The 18248-nt window shown below is 41.2% G+C and overlaps 1 protein-coding gene across 1 annotated transcript; it reads left to right on the forward strand.

The window, feature by feature from the left end:
- Positions 1 to 3225: 3225 nt before the first annotated feature.
- On the forward strand, positions 3226 to 5107 carry LOC110627390 (lysine-rich arabinogalactan protein 18). The gene is made up of 2 exons (XM_021773681.2): positions 3226 to 3886; positions 4727 to 5107. Exons 1-2 carry the CDS (start codon positions 3296 to 3298, stop codon positions 4808 to 4810), a joined length of 675 nt encoding a protein of 224 aa, XP_021629373.1. The 5' UTR covers positions 3226 to 3295; the 3' UTR covers positions 4811 to 5107.
- Positions 5108 to 18248: the final 13141 nt, after the last annotated feature.

Consider the following 18248-nt stretch of genomic DNA (forward strand, 5'->3'; position numbering starts at 1 on the left):
ACCTTTTGCTTGGCCCATGGTTCTTGATCGATAGACAGGACGTCTTCTCCTACATGCTTATTTTTCATTTGCTTTTATTATGTCCTTCCGTAATGACATGTACAATTCTAGCCATTTCAAGAGATAGAGAGGAAAGGTTTATTTTTTAGAGAGAAAAGGAACAAGAGCTCGATGTTAATTTAAATGAAAGGAAAGAAATCAATGGATTTCTTAGCAAAGAAATCAAATGATGTTACAGAGATTAGATTGATGATGTGGCTAGAAGAGAGCTATGTTGTGATTTGCTTAGACCTACAATGAAGAGAACGTGAGATGGTGGGTGCCTACGACGGTCACTCTAACGCTCAAATCAGTATGCTGAAGAATAGAGAAAATACAATAAATTGCTTAAAGCTTTTGTACGTGAGAATAGTGTACTTTTATCTTTGTGATTCTTCTCCTTTTATACTGTAAGAAGGCGGAGATAAATATGGCACTTCCCGATAATTCGGCAATGATGTGGTTGGCTGCTTGATAAAGAACATTGCGAGCTAATAGGTTGGTAATCTCGCAATTACAAGCATAATGGAAATGCACTGGGCTATGCTTGATAATGGTAATTTCGTGCGGAGACTCGCCCTGTCGAGGAAAGGGCGAGTCTTTGATGATGAACCGGGTATTTATGTGTCTAGGTCTTTCCTTCCTTGAGTTGGACCGCGTTTTCCACCTATCAGATCCTTACCACGTGGCTCTGTCTTGTGGTGACAGCTTATGACTTACTTTGAGCGTTTGTTATGTAGCATCAAGTTCTAGTTTATGTTTTCTTGTTTTCATTTTGATTCTCTTTTTGTCTGCTTGTTGGTTTACTTCGTTTTCTCTTCCTTTAGGATAAAGTTGTTAAGAATCAAAACAATCACACAATTAAAGAATAAATACAAAAAGTAAATAACACACAGATTTAACATGGTTCACCAATTTGGCTATATCCACAGCGGCTAAGATTTTCTTATTTCTCAATGAGTTTTCCATCAGAATGCATTAGAAAAATATTATATATTTATATATCCAGAGAAAATACAAAAAAGATAGAATAATTCTAAAAAAATTTATGACTGTGAGTATAGTGTATAGTCAATAATATATCATTAGCCTCCATATCTCAACAAAAAGAAGATATTTTAGTTTTAATGTTGTTGTCTTTTTCTATTTGTTTTTTCTCGTAGAATGAATGTGGGTTTTTTATTATTTATTTCTTTCTTTGTGTATTTCTTTTGTTATTTTTCAGGTTTACAGTGCTAATTTGCAATGGAGGTTGTGTTTTGGTGGACCTAGCCTTGGAGGTTTTCGACTCTTGCATCTGGTAGGAGGATATTTGCATGCGTAATGTCAATACTTTGAGACCGCATCAATGTGTTTGATGATTAATGCTCCTTCATCTCTTTTTAGATGGGCTCTATTGTGTCTCCTTTCTTAAATTGTTGCTATAGGTGTTTGTTCATGTTTTATGCTAATGGCCTCTTTTTTTATTGTATATTTTTGTGGTGTTTTTGCTTTTCTATAGTTATTGTTGCGGTGATTTTGTGCAATTTTATTGCATTTTGATATTAGTTCATGATAATATGAATTAGATATAGTAATTATTTCATTTTCTGTGTTAGGTCTATTTGTTTGATTACGTTCGGTTAGATCGATTCGATTTGTTAATTTGATTTTTAAGTTTATTTTTTGTTTTGAATCTTTTTGAACTTTTAAAATTAGTTTGGTTTATGTTTGGGATAAGATAATTTCTTAAGTTATGTTTATTTTATGAAAAATATTTTTTAATAAAATATTTTTTATATTTTTAATATTTGAAATATTTAAAAAATTTAATTAATAAAAAATATTTTTTTTAATTAAAGAAAAAATCAAAATGAATTTTTTGTTTAAAAAATAAAGTCATTATTTAAAATAAATTTCATTTTTCAGATGTTATCAAAATTCGTTTGTTTGGAAAAATAATTTACAGAAAATAATTTATATTTAAAAAATGTTTTCTATAAAAATTATGAAAAATATTTTTTAATAAAATAATTTATTTTTAATTTAAAAATAAATATATTAATATATTTATATAAAAGTTTTAATAATAATTTTAAAATTTTAAAAATAATTTTTTTAAACAAATTATTTTTCTTAAAATTGTTCAATTTTTTCTTAATTAAAAAATATTTTTTAACTGAATTTTTGAATACACCAATAGTTAGAAAATATAAAAATATTCTTTTAAAAAATATTTTTCATAAAATAAATAGAACTTAAAATTCCTATATATAAATTTATTTCTATATTCTATTTTTAAAATTAAAATTAAATAATAAAAAATAAATTATTTAATTAAAAAATATTTTTAAATATAAATTATTTTTCACAAATAAAAATTTAATATATAAATTTTTGGGTTCATAAAAATGCAATATATTGTAATTGGAAAAAAAGGAAACAAAATTTGGGTCTAAAAAAAAAATCGAGTTACAGGACACGCTTACGGTACTGGATTCAAAATCCGCCTCATCCCACGTGGACTTCCATAATTTGGTTGTCAAACTGGCATAGTCCCCACCGCAATCAACAACAGCTGTACCAATTCCCCTTGAGCCAAAAAACACCTCACCAGCCCTATCACAGAATCGTTTCGGTGCCATGTGTATAATAAACGCCATAGCCAAATTAGACCATACTACTGACGTGTCACGCCTGTAATTAAATACTTTCCTTGTAATTTTTTAAAAAAAAATGCTTTCTTAGTATTAACTAGACTCGATTGTATACAAATTAAAATTATATAAAATTACAATAACGTTTATTATAAAATATAATATAGTATTAATTTAAATTAATTAATAAATTTTGTACATATATTAAAATTTTTTACACTCATAATTTTAATTTGATAATAAATATATGTGAATGATTATGAAAAATTTTAAATTTTATTTGCTAATCTCTTATTTTTATTTAAAAAAAAATATTAAAATTTTCCGTCTAATCACATGCGTTGATTGACCTTCAGTGGTCCCCAGCCAGAGGAGTGTTTCGACCGCTCTGTTCTTGTTTGATACCATTCTACGCAGGGTCTTTAAGTTTATGCGTTAATCAAACGGCTATTATTTGTGGGTCCCATATTTTTTACGATCCAGATCTATTATCTAAACCTCTTGTTACTTTTTAACATTCCGAGGCCTATATATGCAATCTTGTCACTGATGCTGGGTGTTGCTTTCTAAATCTTAACTAGCACCTTCGAAAGTCTTCTCTCTCTGCATCTTTCTCTAAAATGGATCGCAAAAGCTTGCTTACCGTGGCGTTGATGTGCCTCGTTGTTGCCAGTGTCGGCGGCCAAGCTCCGACGTCAGCTCCGACGGCTACACCGGTGACTCCTGCAGCCCCTAAGGCTTCTCCTGTGACTCCTGCCGGTCCTGTAGCCGCACCCGCTAAGGCTCCTGTAAAACCTCAAACACCTGCTCCAGTGGTAACTCCCGTATCTTCACCTCCGGCTTCTTCTCCGACGAAACAGACTGTTCCTGCTCCTGTTCAGACTCCATTGGCTACGCCGCCACCTGCCGTCGCTCCTGTGAGCTCTCCACCTGCTGCAGTTCCAGTGAGCTCTCCACCAGCTAAATCTCCTTCAGCACCTGCACCAGTTACTCCACCAACAAGCTCTCCTACGGAAAATGCTCCTCCAGCTCCAGTGGCTGCACCAACCGCCGAGGTTCCTGCGCCGACTCCCAGCAAGAAGAAGTCGAAGAAGCACAATGCTGCACCAGCTCCTGCTCCAGAGTTGTCAAGCCCACCTGCTCCACCAACTGAGGCACCTGGACCAAGCGCTGAAGCCAACTCACCTGGTCCCTCTGTGTCTGATGATCAGGTACATTCTGGTGCTCTTCTTAATTCATTTTGCTTAGGCTACTGTCTAACATGCGTCAGAGTGCAATGCACTCTCAGATCTAAAACTTTAGCTCATAGATCCACGGTCCACTGTTTTTCCTTCACCGCTAGAGGGGAAAAAAGGACAAAATCTATAAATGGTAGTGCTCGCATAGTGGAAACTGATTAAATTTTCTAAAAATGATGCTTCCCATTGTTGAAATGCTAAAATGTCGGTGCTACGCTATCTTGTTTATTGAGAAGAGCGAAGCAAGCTTGCTCTGTGCTTCTCAATTGCTGGATCTGGTAAGAGTGTTGTTTCTAATGTGATAAACGCGGCATTAGCGCTTGAGATGCACGTTCCAGTCATCAGTGGTCTGTCGCCACATACTCTTCGGCTGTCACTCGTGGATCTGCACAATACGAATACTTTCTGTCATTCTGGTTCAGTTCAGGCGGGATCCGTGGTTCATTAGAGTATTAGATAGCATATTTGCCTTAAAACCAGGCCAAGTTGATCGATTAACGAAATGTTTGATATGAATGCAATAGAAATAGAAATTTGTGCACAATGCACGAACTCACCCTCCATGATTGCACTCCCTTCAAAAGGGATCGATTCAGTTCTCTTAGAAGAACGATCCATTGTTGGGTAATTGAAATTTTACGTCAAAATATCAGGCTATTAACTCTTTGACAAGAAAAAATTTCCCCTCTAATTGATTTGTAATGTGGGTGGTAAGCTACCAATTCCCCAGTATAACAAATTAGAAATTCAAATAAAGTTTATTCTTATTGAATTGGGGCTGTGAAATGCTGAATTTGTTGAATCAAATTGCAGAGCGGAGCAGAGACCATAAAGAGCCTACACAAGATGGCTGGAATTTTGGCGCTGGGATGGGCAATAGTGAGTTTGATGTTCTAGAGAGAGCAAGGGTGAGAGATGTTTATCATGTGAAACTACTGTTGCTCCTGTTATATTATTTTAATCTTTTTTTGGCCCCATGTTCTCTTATTCATAACTGGACTCATTTGATAAATTTTTTATTTATCATTGTTTGGTTAAATTATTGATAGTGGTGGGTGATGACAGCCTGGAGATTAACCACACACTTGCCATGTATTTGGGTATTCTTTGAGAGAGAATCGTGGGGTAAAAACTTTGTATTTTTGTACTTTTCTATTCACTGCCATTTTTATTTATTTTGGATTCTTCTAGTAATCTGCTCACGGACGCTTCTCCTGTTTCCTTTTTCTTTCATTTTCTTTCTCCCTCTTTACGCCTCTGCATTTTATCATTTTTGGCTTTATTCTTTGATCTCTCTTTCTCTTTTTTTTTTTTTTTAAAAAAAAAATATATCAAACTGCGTGAAACTTCATTAAGAAAATAAATCAATGATATAAAAAAGGATAAACTGAGTAATACTCTTCCTAATCCCCATACAAAAGATATTCAATGCAATCGAATGTCATTAAAATGAATTTATATAATATATAATTAAAGTTCTATGTGCTCCAATTTAAAAATTACGACTAAATTGGGATCAAGGAGGACGCAATCGTTAAGGTCATATTGCACCTTCTACGGCATGAAGAATGCTAAGCGGAATCACAGAAGAACTTCATGCCAAGTGGAATCACAGGAGACTCTCGAGCTTATTTTTGCATAAAAATGAGTAGACTGTTTGAAAATTTTGCTTTTAGACTTGTCCAATTTGAGATACCCGTTAACTTGGCTCCAGACGACTAACACGACATTTTCTCTCAGTATCTATAATTTTCTTCTTATAATCTTTACATCGCACATTAAATCATGAACCTTGCTCTCAAGCTGTCTTTGTACATCTTCAGAAGCACTCAAGTCTCCTTGCACTCGGTCAACTCCAACCTTGCTTCTCCTAACTCCCCAGATAGCTTTTGTATCTGCTTTTCAAGCTGAGTAGACTGGGTAGAAAGGCTTTTCTCTCTTTGATCCATAGAAGCCTTCTCTTGAGCAAGTCTTCTTTCTGTGGCAGATCTCTCTTCTGCAAGCTGCATCTCTAAGAGAGCAATCTTCTCATCCTGAGCAAAGTTGTCTTTAAGAATCCCTTCCAGCATGTTCATCTCCTTTTCGTACTAACTTTTCAGTGTAGCAACCACCCGTGCAACCTCCTCCTCCTTAGCCTTCTCTATATCTCGAAGGATAGCTAACCGAGAACTAGTCCTTTTGCCCTCCAGCTCCAATGGATTACCCGAAAGCTATGGAGCAAGAAGACAAACTAGAAAATGACCAAAAGTCTAAAAGTAAGAAAATGAGAAAGAAAAACTTATAAGAAGAATTTGTTTTTTCCTTTTTAGTCCAGACAGTAAATGAAGTCGACTGTTTGGTGGACTCAATTATTCGTCAAATAGTGTTCACCATCCGAGGATCAGTCAGATTCGGGGATGGCCCAAAGACATGATTGCTGAGCAGCTTAGCAATAAAAGTGCGTGTGAAGTAGGGGTGAGCAGTATTTAGTTCAAATCGAAAAAATTGATCGAACCGAATTAATTTGAAAATTTAATTTGATTTTTTATTCATTTTGGTTCGGTTTAATTTTTAATTTCAAAAATTTTGATTATTTTATTTCTGTTCGATTTTGATTAAAAAAAATAAAAATACTGAATCGAACCGATTAGTGATAATAATATATTATTTTCAATAATATAGAGAGATTAGATCATAGTAAATTTAAAATATTTTAATTAAATTTTAAAATACTAAAAATTAAGTGTAAAAAATAAAAAATTTATTAAAAATTCAAATCGATTAAATCGAATCGAATCGAATTAGAACCGGTTTGGTTTGATTCAATTTCTGATCAAAATCGATTCAGTTCAGTTTTCATAAATATCAAAATTTTTATTTTCGGTTTATTCGGTTCGGTTCAATTAAACCGAACCGACCGAATGCTCAGCCCTAGTGTAGAGTCAGGGCTCAGTTGAAAATGTATCCCTGACTTGTTGAAAATCAAGGCGGTCCGAAGATCGCCACTGGCCCCTTAAGACAAGCTATCCTTACTTTTACCTTTACTCGTTTTATCCGAGGAAGGCTTTCTCAAAAGCAAGGAAGACGAAGTTCCCTTCCGAGAGGGACTAACTCAGATTTCTTTACCAGCCTCCTCTTTTTGTCAATTGTCCCTGCACAATAGTGGTTGTCTCTTAATTCAACTAAGAGTTTTTTCATTTCAAGCTCTCACCGACCTCCTCAGCTAGAGAAGATCAGTCTGGGCCGACCATTGTTCTCACTATAGCAACCGTCAAACTACCCCCAAAGGCAGGAGCACCCCCAGTTATGATAGGCGCGACCTTAGTCTAGTCGGAGCTAATTAAGGCCAACTCTATGTTAGCCCCAGCAGAAGACGAAGGAGGTATGACTTGGGCTGAAATAGGCTCCACCCCCAACATCTTAGCCACCACATCCATAGTTTTTTGGGTCTTAAAAGTTTCGATAGCATCCCAGATAGCATCTTTCTGGGGTGTTGAAATCTTCTCCATAGGAACTATGGAAGCTGCAAAAAGTACCAAAAATAAATAAAAAGATAGAATGATAAAGTCAATAAAGAAGCAACAACAAAAGAATGATCAATACTAACAGAATAACAATCCTCATCAGGCGGAGATCCAAACACTACATCATACTTGAAAGGCAGAGAAGAGATTTGAGTGAAATATAACTGCTCCCACTTGGAGAGAAAAGGGAAAGAGTTGCAAAAAGAGTCAACGACACCCCATCCTAGCTCTAAGCCCTAATCGAAGCTCCTCTTGGCTCTTCGACTATTTCAAAATTCTCCACTAAGTGTTTGGTGGAATCTTTGTGACCGATAAAAATGGCTAAACTATTCCTGCCACAGAAGCTCAAGAAACTGTTATTGGCCTTTAAAATCTTGAAGAAGGCCCGGAACAAACCTAAGGAAGGAGCGAAGCTCCAACCCCGGCACATGGCCTCAAAGGCGCTTATGAATAGAATTGAATTTGGGTTAACATTCAAGGTGTGACCTAGAAAAACCTAAAAACGGAATGAACGAACCTAGAAAAGGGGAAAGAAAGACCATAGTCGATCTGTTTCAAATAAAAGACGAGCCTTCTCCCGATTTGAGCATCTACTAGGTCAGAAGAATGAGGAAAGGAGAATAGGGCAATCCGCTCGTTGGCATTCAGAGCCCGAATGTAATGGGTCTCCGTGGAAATGAAAGCACAGGGGAAAGTTTTGAAAAGAGAGGTGGAGGTAACTCTAGAAACCACTTTCTCAACTCGAGAATACGACAAAGAGCCATCGGAGGAGTATGCGCACTTGTGAATCGAAAAGCTTAGAGGAAGAGAAAGAAATGAAGGAGACCCTAGAATAGCGAGCAAATGCGATAGAAGCAGCAAAAGTGGGAAAGTAACGGCAAAGCCATGTATTTATACCTAAAATCAGGTATTAATGAGCATTTAAAGTATCACGTGTTGGTGACCCAAACGACGATAGCGTCAGGACACATTTGGGATGTTGTGCACACGTGTCATGCATACTTATAGCAACTCATCGTAACTCAAAGAGAATTAATAGGCTCACACTTGGCAATAAAACGATGAACATGATTCGCTCATCCAACCGTCATAAATAATTATCGAAAAAGCAAAAGGGCATCTGATAACATAAGAATAATAACAGGGCCCTTTGAGATCATAACACGTAAATACAAAATACGGAAGGGTCTATGAACCGTTCTATCCGAGTTAACCAGGCAGTGAAAGGTTCGACCTATAGAATGTGAAGATCATACCCCAAAATCTTCGCCCTTTCCAATGCCCAGAATGAGCAGGCCGACTTCTTCAAAGATTGGAGTCAACAAGCAAACCTCTTTGAAGCATACGGGACCTCGCTAGAATCATGATTGCACATGCGAGAGGGCTGACAGACATGACGCACGTGATGGACAGAGTATGGGCCAAGTGGCTCAGTATTTATTAGCCAACTGTCCACCATTAATGAGCTGCCCAACACATCTACCACGATACGTTACTATCTAATCTAATAGAACGTCAGGTAGAACATACCAGTATGATTAGGGTATAAATATCCCTGGACAACCACATTAAGGGATATATTGTAACGACCCGAAAATCGGACCGCTACCGGCGCTAGGATCCAGATCGGCTTAAGGCCGCCGGGACCCGTAGCAAGCCTGACATATAACCTGTAAACCTGTATAATCCCATACATGATCAACAGCATACATAAAAATTAAAACTTTTCCTTTCATATACATCAACCAAACTCAACTTGCATAAACATTAACATAACATTGATCCCTCTGTGGGATCTCATCAGTGCCCCCAAATGGGTGACATAACATATGCTGAGTTGGTTTACATGTACATCATAAAAATCTCTAAGATCATGTATTAAAAGGGATAACAACAATCTATGGTCAAGCACACCTCTAACATCCATAAACATCATCTCATTACATAACTAAACTATACTGTTACATTACATCATAATCATTCATCATGTCCACACTAACTATTACATAATCAAAACTTCATTACTCTATCCGGACTCCTGCTCTATCCTGTACCTGCAAGCCTGGGGGTCAAAGGGAGAGGGATGAGCTAAAAGCCCAGTGAGTAGGACTATAAAAAGAGTATTAACACTATGCTTTATGAAATGCATCATAACACAGACAATTCACATAAGGGTTGGGTGAACTTGTCACCAATTAGTCCAAGCTAACTCTGTGCCAGGCCGTAGCATGGGGTCCTGGTCTTCCTGTCATACATACATTACTTACCATTATCCCAGGGCCTCCTCTGGGCTCCTGGTCTTCGAGTCCCATTACCATTCCAGGCCGTAGAATGGGGTCCTGGTCTTTCCTTACTCTGTGCCAGGCCGTAGAATGGGGTCCTGGTCTTTCCTTACTCTGTGCCAGGCCGTAGAATGGGGTCCTGGTCTTCCTGTCATGGACTAATTGGGTCATCCAACATTCACCCACATCAACAACAATCGATGCAATGCGGCATATTCGTGAACACTAATGCAATCATCCTATTGCATAATCATGATGCATGAAACATGATAAAACATTTAATTTAAAAGATTAAGTTTAGTTCCACTCACCTCTGGCTGACTCTGACAACACCGAAGCAGCTGAACTCACTGTTGGGGTCCTCGGTTCCTCGGGTCCGAACCTACACAGGTGGACTCAAATGAGGGACCAAACACACCTGAACATAACTATAAACTACTCCCCAAGAACCCCCTAAAACATCATGAGACAACCATACAAAATCATGCAAAGGAGGCCTGGACAGGGCACTTTCGGCGGCAGGTTCGGCGGCCGAAAGTCCCTCCAGAGCCGAAAGTCAGGCAGGTTCGGCAGCACCTTCGGCGGCCGAAACTCCCAGATAGAGACGAAACTCATGCATGTTCGGCGGCACTTTCGGCGGCCGAAACTGCCAGACAGAGACGAAAGTCTCCTTTCGGGGGCAAGCTTCGGTAGCCGAAAGGCTGCCTCCCCAGCCATGTTCGGCGGCCGAAAGTCCTTCGGCTGCCGAACCTGGTTTCTGCCAAAGGGCAGAAACTTGGCTCCTTTTGCACATTTCGCCTCCAAACCTTCCAAACATGCATTAAACCTATTCTACAACACACCAACACAAGCATACATGTCCCTAGGGGCCTCAAACCATCATAAACCCCATCTACAACACATCAAGCATCCACATTGTTCATGAACATACATTTATACCCATTGATAGAACATATTTTAGTCCTTTTTATCTTGATATTAATGATGATTATTTACATGATTTCTGCTTAATTTAGTGTTCTTGGCATTGTTTTGCAGAAAATGGTGTAAAAGGACACTTTGGAGAAAATACCCCTAAAACTGCCTTATTTGGAGCAAAGGAGAGCAAGCTTGCCAAGTTGAAATCAAGTCAAGCTAAATATGGAAAGTTCTAAATAAGGAAAGTGGCAAAGAAGGAAAGAACATTCAGCCAAAGCAATTTGAAATTCGAATTTCAAATCAGCAAGTTGCCTTTTCCTTATTCTAGAAGCCACATCTCAAGCTGCCATAATTGAAGAGCCAAAGAAGGAAAATATTTTGAAATTCAAATCTCCAAGATTCATATTCAGATATTGGATTTCAAGATCCCCCTTATTAAGGAAAGAAAATCCAAAGATCACATGTTTCCTACTTAGTGCCATGCACATTCAAAATTCAAAAGGAGGCTCCACCTTCCTCTTTAGTGAATGGGCAACCTCCAAAAACGTGGGCAGCCTCTTGGACACACCTTGGGCAGTATCTTGAAGACCTTGGACAGTAATTAAAAGATCAAAGAGCCCCCCACTTGCAATTCAAGACATGCTCCACGTTTTTCCCTTCACACATGCACATAGAAGGCACATGTTGGACCAAGGGCACTTTGGGCAGCCTCTAAAAGACTCATTGTAATACCCGGCTAGACCCCGGTATCGGAATTCCTACGTTCCGGCGGATGTTCCGTTGGAAGTCGGGATTCGAGGATGTCGGAGCTTGCCCTAAGGGTATAAGAAAGGTTTTTAAGATGTTTTTAAGTGTTTTTATCATGTTTGCATGTTTTGAGTTAAGAAAATTGAGTTTTGAAATGAAAAGGCCAAGGGGACAAAAGCCAGGTTCGGCCGCCGAAGGTGAAGTTCGGCCGCCGAAAGTTGCATGGTTTCGCATGCACGTTAGGCCGCCGAAGGAAGAGTCGGTTGGCCACTACAAAAGCCCCTTTGCCCGAGACTTGAGTGTTAAACACTCTGTTTTTGGGTCAAAGGTAGGTTCAAGCTCTCCTTGGTGTGATTTCTCATGTTTTCCTCAAATCTTGCATGTTTTAACTTGATTTGAGCTTTGTTTTAGAGATTTGAGCAAAAGGAAGCAAAGTTGAGCCCTTGGAGAGTTTGATTGAGTTTTCTCCTATCTCCAAGCTTGGATCATCAATCCTCTAGTTCTTCAAGAGGTAAGCATGGATCCTCACCTCCCTTTAGGTTTAAAGCAAGTTTTAGAAGTTTTGGAGAGGTTTATGGCATGTTTTGGGGTATAAGCATGAGTTTGAGCATATGTTAATCATATGAGTTAGTATGAGTTTTGTTGTTGTTTTTGGGGTTTGAGCTAGTTTTTAGGCCCCTATATGCATGAGATATGTTATATGTTAGTTGAGAAGTGTTGGTATGCATGTTATGGGTGTTTGATAGGATTTTGGAGGCTGAGAGCATGAGTTGTGCTCGGATTCTGCCTTTCTGGAGAATCCAGGTTCGGCCGCCGAAGCAAGGTTCGGCCGCCGAACCCCTTGTGGAGGCAGTTTCGGCTGCCAAACCTTGCCCCCGAAAGCTAGGCTTTTGGGTGAGAAAGGGGCTTTCGGCCGCCGAAAGAGGGAGTTCGGCCGCCGAAAGTGCATGAGTTTCGTCTCTGGATGAGACTTTCGGCCGCCGAAGGTGCCGTCGAACATGCATGAGTTTCGTCTCTGGAGGGAGGTTTCGGCCGCCGAACCAGCCGCCGAAAGTGCCCAGTCCAGCCTTCTTTTGCCCATTTGTCCATGCATGCCTATGATGTTTTAGAGGGGTTTTGGGGAGATATTAAGAGTTATGTTTAAGTAAGTGTGGTCCTCATTTGAGTCCACCTGTGTAGGTGCGGACCCGAGAGACCAAGGAGGCCCTCAGAGTTAGAGTTACAGAGACTGCTCAGCAGTTGACAGAGGTGAGTGGAACAAAACTTTATTTTAAAAGTTAAGAACTGTTTTAGCATGATTCATGCATCATTAATGCCATGTTTATGTAGGATGCTTTGCATTAGTATTCACTAAGTTGATGCATTGCATTATTAATTGTATATGTGGATTGGACCGAGGCGATCTCAATAGCCCACAAGTCTGTCATTATTGTATGTCCTGTGTGAGCTCCTTTGGGGCCGGGCATTTACCTTGGATGAGTCCTGTGAGAGCCCTTATAGGGTCGGGCACCATGAGTAGTTAGTGAAAGACCTGTGTGAGCTCCTTTGGGGGCCGGGCACTGACAGAGGGAGTTTTGGGATCATGTCCAATCCGAGATGTGAAATGTTTGTGCAGTGATGCATCATATGATAGCATGTTTTAAATGTGATTTGTTTTATAGATTCCGCTCACTGGGCTTTAGCAGCTCATCCCTCTCCCTAACCCCATTTTTCAGGGCCTCAGAGAAGAGAAAGAGAAAGAGATAGCAAGGGAAAAGGCATATGTAATAGTATAGAATAGTGGACATGATTATTATGATAATGATGTACAGTACAGAGTTTATGTAATGTAGAGAAATGATGTAATAGCAAGTTATGTATGGAGTTATAGAATTGTGCTTGGCCCTAGTGTATGTTTATCCCTTTGCACATGATCATTTTCTGTTTATGTTTTATGAGTGAGCTAATGTTGCTCTGAGAACTAGGCTTGGTGCATGGTAGTTTTCTATCTCTGTAGTTACTGTATGGTACCATAGCAGGTATCACTCTTCGAGTGCATACAGACAGAGCATGCATAGTCCAGGCTTAGTTGATGAGAAAAGTTTCAGTTTTATAGAAAAGAAAGAGAAAAGTTTCAAGAAAAGAAAAGTAAGAAAAAAAAAACAAGAGAGTAAGTAACAGTTTTAAGCTTAAGTATGATCATGTATGGGATTGAGCAGGTACACAGAGTTGACAGTAGGCTTACTACGGGTCCCGGCGGCCTTAAGCCGATCTGGATCCTAGTGCCGGTGATGGTCCGGTAAGCGGGCTGTTACAGATTGGTATCAGAGCATAGGGCCTCTAGAGTACGGTGTGCTGAGCTAAGATGCTCAGGGATTAGAGATATCTCACATCGGAAAGAGGTTGTTTTAGAGGGCAAGCACAATAAGAAGATCATGTCCACTAGGATAGGATGTTGAGTCCTGTCTTGATGTGTAATGCCATGATTTTATGCATGTGCAGTTAATGATATGCTATGATATGCTATGCTATGAGTAGAGGGTTCATGTTGTTACATGGATCCTATGATGCTAAAGTTTATGGTATGTTTTCAGAAGCTAAGATGAGAGGAACCCGTCGATCAGCTAGATTGACTGGAGCTCCGCCCGAGAATGAGGGTATGGAAGGGCGTCCCCCTGCTTTGCCAAGAGCTATGTCCCAAAGGGCAGGCAGAGAAAGATCATCAAGGGACCCTAGAAGGTCTTTTGATGAAAGCAGGAGGGAGACAGAACAGAGAAGAAGATCGAGTGATACAAGGGAAGAGATGGATGTGGATCCAAGAAGGGATGGAGGGTTAGGTGTTGGCACTACAGAGGAGGATGTGGGATCATCACAGGGAGGCGGTCAGGCCTCGGGGTATGGTTATCCACCCCACTATCAGCCCTACCCACAGGGCCCAGGGTATTCGATGGGAGGTACATCGGATTATCCTAGTTTTCACCCATATCCCACATATATGCCTTATCCACCGTATTACCCCCCATATCCACCATATCCCATGTATCCACCCTCACCTTTTTACCCCAGTCCAGCATACTCTACACCAGAAAGTTCTGCACCTCCCCCACCACCACCAGTGGTACAACCAGAAGCCCCAGTTATCCAAACACCTCAACCTGGCCCATCTGTGAGGAGCAAGGTAAAGATGACTGATTACCTAAAGTTAGATGCTCCTAAGTATCAATCAGGAGATGATCCGTTTGAGTACATTAAAGCAGTCAAGATGATAGCAGATGAGCTAGGGGCAGATGATACTAGAGCCATTCAGATGGCAGGGTTCACTTTAAAATGTAAGAAGGCGAAGGAATGGTTTGGCGTCTATGTGGACCCTAGGATGGATAACATGTCTTGGGAGGAGTTTGCTAATGAGTTTGCTGGATGGGCATTCCCAGATAGTTCGAAAGAGCTAAAGATGATAGAGTTTGAGCAGCTCAAGCAGACAGAGGATATGAGTATTGATGAGTTTACTGACAGGTTTCTGGAGTTGCTGCGGTATGCAGGACAGGCCTATGATACGGAACAGAAAAAGGCTAGGAGGTATGCTATGAAACTGCATTCCAGGTATTCCTCCTTGATCCATGCAGCCGAGAGGGAGAGTTTCCACACCGTGGTGGATTTAGCACGGAGGATGGAGGCTAGTGCCATTATACAGGGTACAGTGAAACAGCAGCCGGCACAGTCTTCTGGTTCTAAGACCCCAGGTAGGGGTAAGTCAGATCCCTCTTCACAGGGTGCAGCAACTTCCAGTGGTAAGAAGTGGAGTGGTTCCACGCAGAAGTCGAAGAAGAATAAGTTCTGGAATAAGATTAAAGCAGGTCTGGGATTAGGCAGTGGCATGAGTTCAGGCTCAGAGGTGCCAGTGTGTGGTAGGTGCGGTAAAGCGCACCGAGGAGTTTGTCGTTTGGGGATTACAGGATGTTACAGGTGCGGCCAGGAGGGACACATGGCTCGTGAGTGCCCTCAGGCATCTTTCACGGCACCATCCCATCAGACAGCTCCAGCTAGCATGCCACAGCCACCAGTTTCAGTTATGACACAGGGCAGAGGCAGAGGGAGAGGGTCAGCCTCTTCATCTGCGGGTCCCCGAGGTGGAGGTCCGTCAGCTCCGGCGCGGATTTTCACGATGACACAGCAGGAGGCAAACACTTCTCACACCGTGGTGTCAGGTAATCTCCTCATTGGGTGTTCTGAGGTGTATGCTTTGTTAGACCCTGGTGCTTCGCATTCCTTTGTTGCTCCCAGAGCCATAGAGAGAGTGGGTTTGATGACGTCTGGGTTAGAATGTCCCCTATGGGTCAGTGGCCCTAAGTGTGATCCATCGTTGGCAGAGACAGTCTGTCGACATAGTCCAGTATTTATAGATGGTAGATGCCTTCCAGCTGACCTTGTGGTTCTAGAGTTGACAGATTTTGACGTCATTCTAGGGATGGATTGGCTATCTGCATATGGTGCTACCTTGGACTGCAGAGACAAGGTAGTTAAGTTCAGAGATGAGGATGGATCTGAGTTTGTCTTCAGAGGAGACCGGAGGGGCACGCCTAGAGGTCTGATATCAGCCCTACAGGCTCGTAGGTTGCTCAGGAGGGGATGTCAGGGATATCTAGCACATGTGAGAGAGCTAGACAGTCAGGTTAGGGACCCCAGTTCAGTGCCCGTAGTCAGAGAGTTCCCAGATGTGTTTCCAGATGAGCTTCCAGGACTACCACCTGATAGGGAAATAGAGTTCGAGATAGAGTTAGTGCCTGGTACCAGACCGATCTCTATTCCTCCCTACAGGATGGCACCAGCAGAGCTGAAAGAGTTGAAAGAGCAGCTACAGGAGTTGGTAGATAAGGGTTTCATCCGTCCAAGTACCTCACCCTGGGGTGCTCCAGTGTTGTTTGTCAAGAAAAAGGATGGATCCCTTAGACTTTGTATCGACTACAGGCAGTTGAACAAAGTCACTACCAAGAATAAGTATCCTCTACCCAGGATCGATGATCTATTCGACCAGCTAGCAGGAGCAGGTTGTTTTTCTAAGATAGATCTGAGATCGGGCTATCATCAGCTGAGAATCAAGGAAGAGGATGTACCTAAGACAGCTTTCAGGACCAGATATGGGCATTATGAGTTCTTAGTGATGCCGTTCGGGTTGACTAACGCCCCTGCAGCATTCATGGATCTCATGAACCGAGTTTTCAGAGAGTACCTGGATCACTTTGTTATTGTCTTCATAGATGATATCTTGGTGTATTCCAGGAATGCAGAGGAGCATGCCCAGCATCTGAGGATAGTCCTGCAGACCTTGAGAGAGCATGGTTTATATGCCAAGTTCTCCAAGTGTGAATTCTGGCTAAGGAGCATTTCATTCTTGGGGCATGTAGTGTCAGATCAAGGTATAGCAGTAGACCCCAAGAAGATAGAAGCTGTAGCCAATTGGCCTAGACCCACCACAGTGACAGAGGTCAAGAGTTTCTTGGGTTTGGCAGGCTACTACAGGAGGTTCGTTCAGGACTTCTCTAAGATAGCGGCTCCTATGACCAGATTAACCAGAAAGAACCAGAGATTCACATGGTCTGACCAATGTGAAGAGAGCTTTGAAGAGTTAAAGAGAAGATTAACTTCAGCACCGGTGTTAGCTCTGCCTACTAGTGATGAAGACTTCACAGTGTTCTGTGATGCGTCCCGAGTGGGATTAGGTTGTGTGTTAATGCAGAATGACAGAGTAATAGCTTATGCTTCTAGACAGCTGAAGAAGCACGAGCTAAATTATCCAACACACGATCTTGAGATGGCAGCTGTTATCTTTGCACTCAAGATGTGGAGGCATTACCTCTATGGGGTGAAATGTGAGATCTTTACAGATCATAAGAGCCTACAGCACATCCTGAGTCAGAGGGAGTTAAATTTGAGGCAGAGACGGTGGGTGGAATTGCTTAGTGATTATGATTGCAAGATCCAGTATCATCCGGGAAAAGCAAATGTTGTAGCGGATGCCTTGAGCCGGAAATCATTAGGCAGTTTATCCCACATTACAGCAGAAAGGAGGCCGGTGGTGAAGGACTTCTACAGGTTAGTTGAGGAAGGGCTACAGTTAGAGTTAACTGGTACAGGTGCTTTGATTGCACAGATGAAAGTTACACCCGTGTTTCTGGAGCAAGTGGCTCAGAAACAACATGAGGATCCAGTGTTGGTCAAGATTGCCAGGACTGTTCAGTCAGGCAAGAGCGAAGAGTTCAGATTTGACAACCAAGGGATTCTCCGCTACGGGCCTAGACTATGTGTACCAGACGACATCAGTTTGAAAGGAGACATTATGAGGGAAGCTCATAATGCGAGATATAGCATTCACCCTGGAGCCACCAAGATGTATCAAGATCTGAAGAGAGTGTATTGGTGGCCAGCAATGAAGAGAGAAGTGGCACAGTTTGTGTCAGCCTGCGAGATATGTCAAAGGGTGAAGCTAGAGCACCAGAAGCCGGCTGGAATGCTTAACCCACTGCCGATTCCAGAATGGAAATGGGAGAATATAGCCATGGATTTTGTAGTGGGGTTACCGGCGACGTCCAACAGACTAGACTCCATATGGGTGATTGTGGATAGACTGACTAAATCTGCTCACTTCATTCCTGTCAGGAGTGGCTACTCTGTGGACAAGCTAGCGCAGGTATATGTTGAGGAAGTTGTGAGGTTACATGGGGCTCCTGTTTCTATAGTGTCTGACAGAGGACCCCAGTTTACCTCCAGGTTTTGGCGAAGTCTGCAAGAGGCTATGGGCACCAGGTTAGACTTCAGCACTGCTTTCCATCCACAGACTGACGGACAGTCAGAGAGGACCATCCAAACCATAGAAGACATGCTCAGAATGTGTGTGCTAGATTTTGGCGG

This window comes from Manihot esculenta, chromosome 12 (genome assembly GCF_001659605.2).
Source record: "Manihot esculenta cultivar AM560-2 chromosome 12, M.esculenta_v8, whole genome shotgun sequence".
Classification (NCBI taxonomy): Eukaryota; Viridiplantae; Streptophyta; class Magnoliopsida; order Malpighiales; family Euphorbiaceae; genus Manihot; species Manihot esculenta.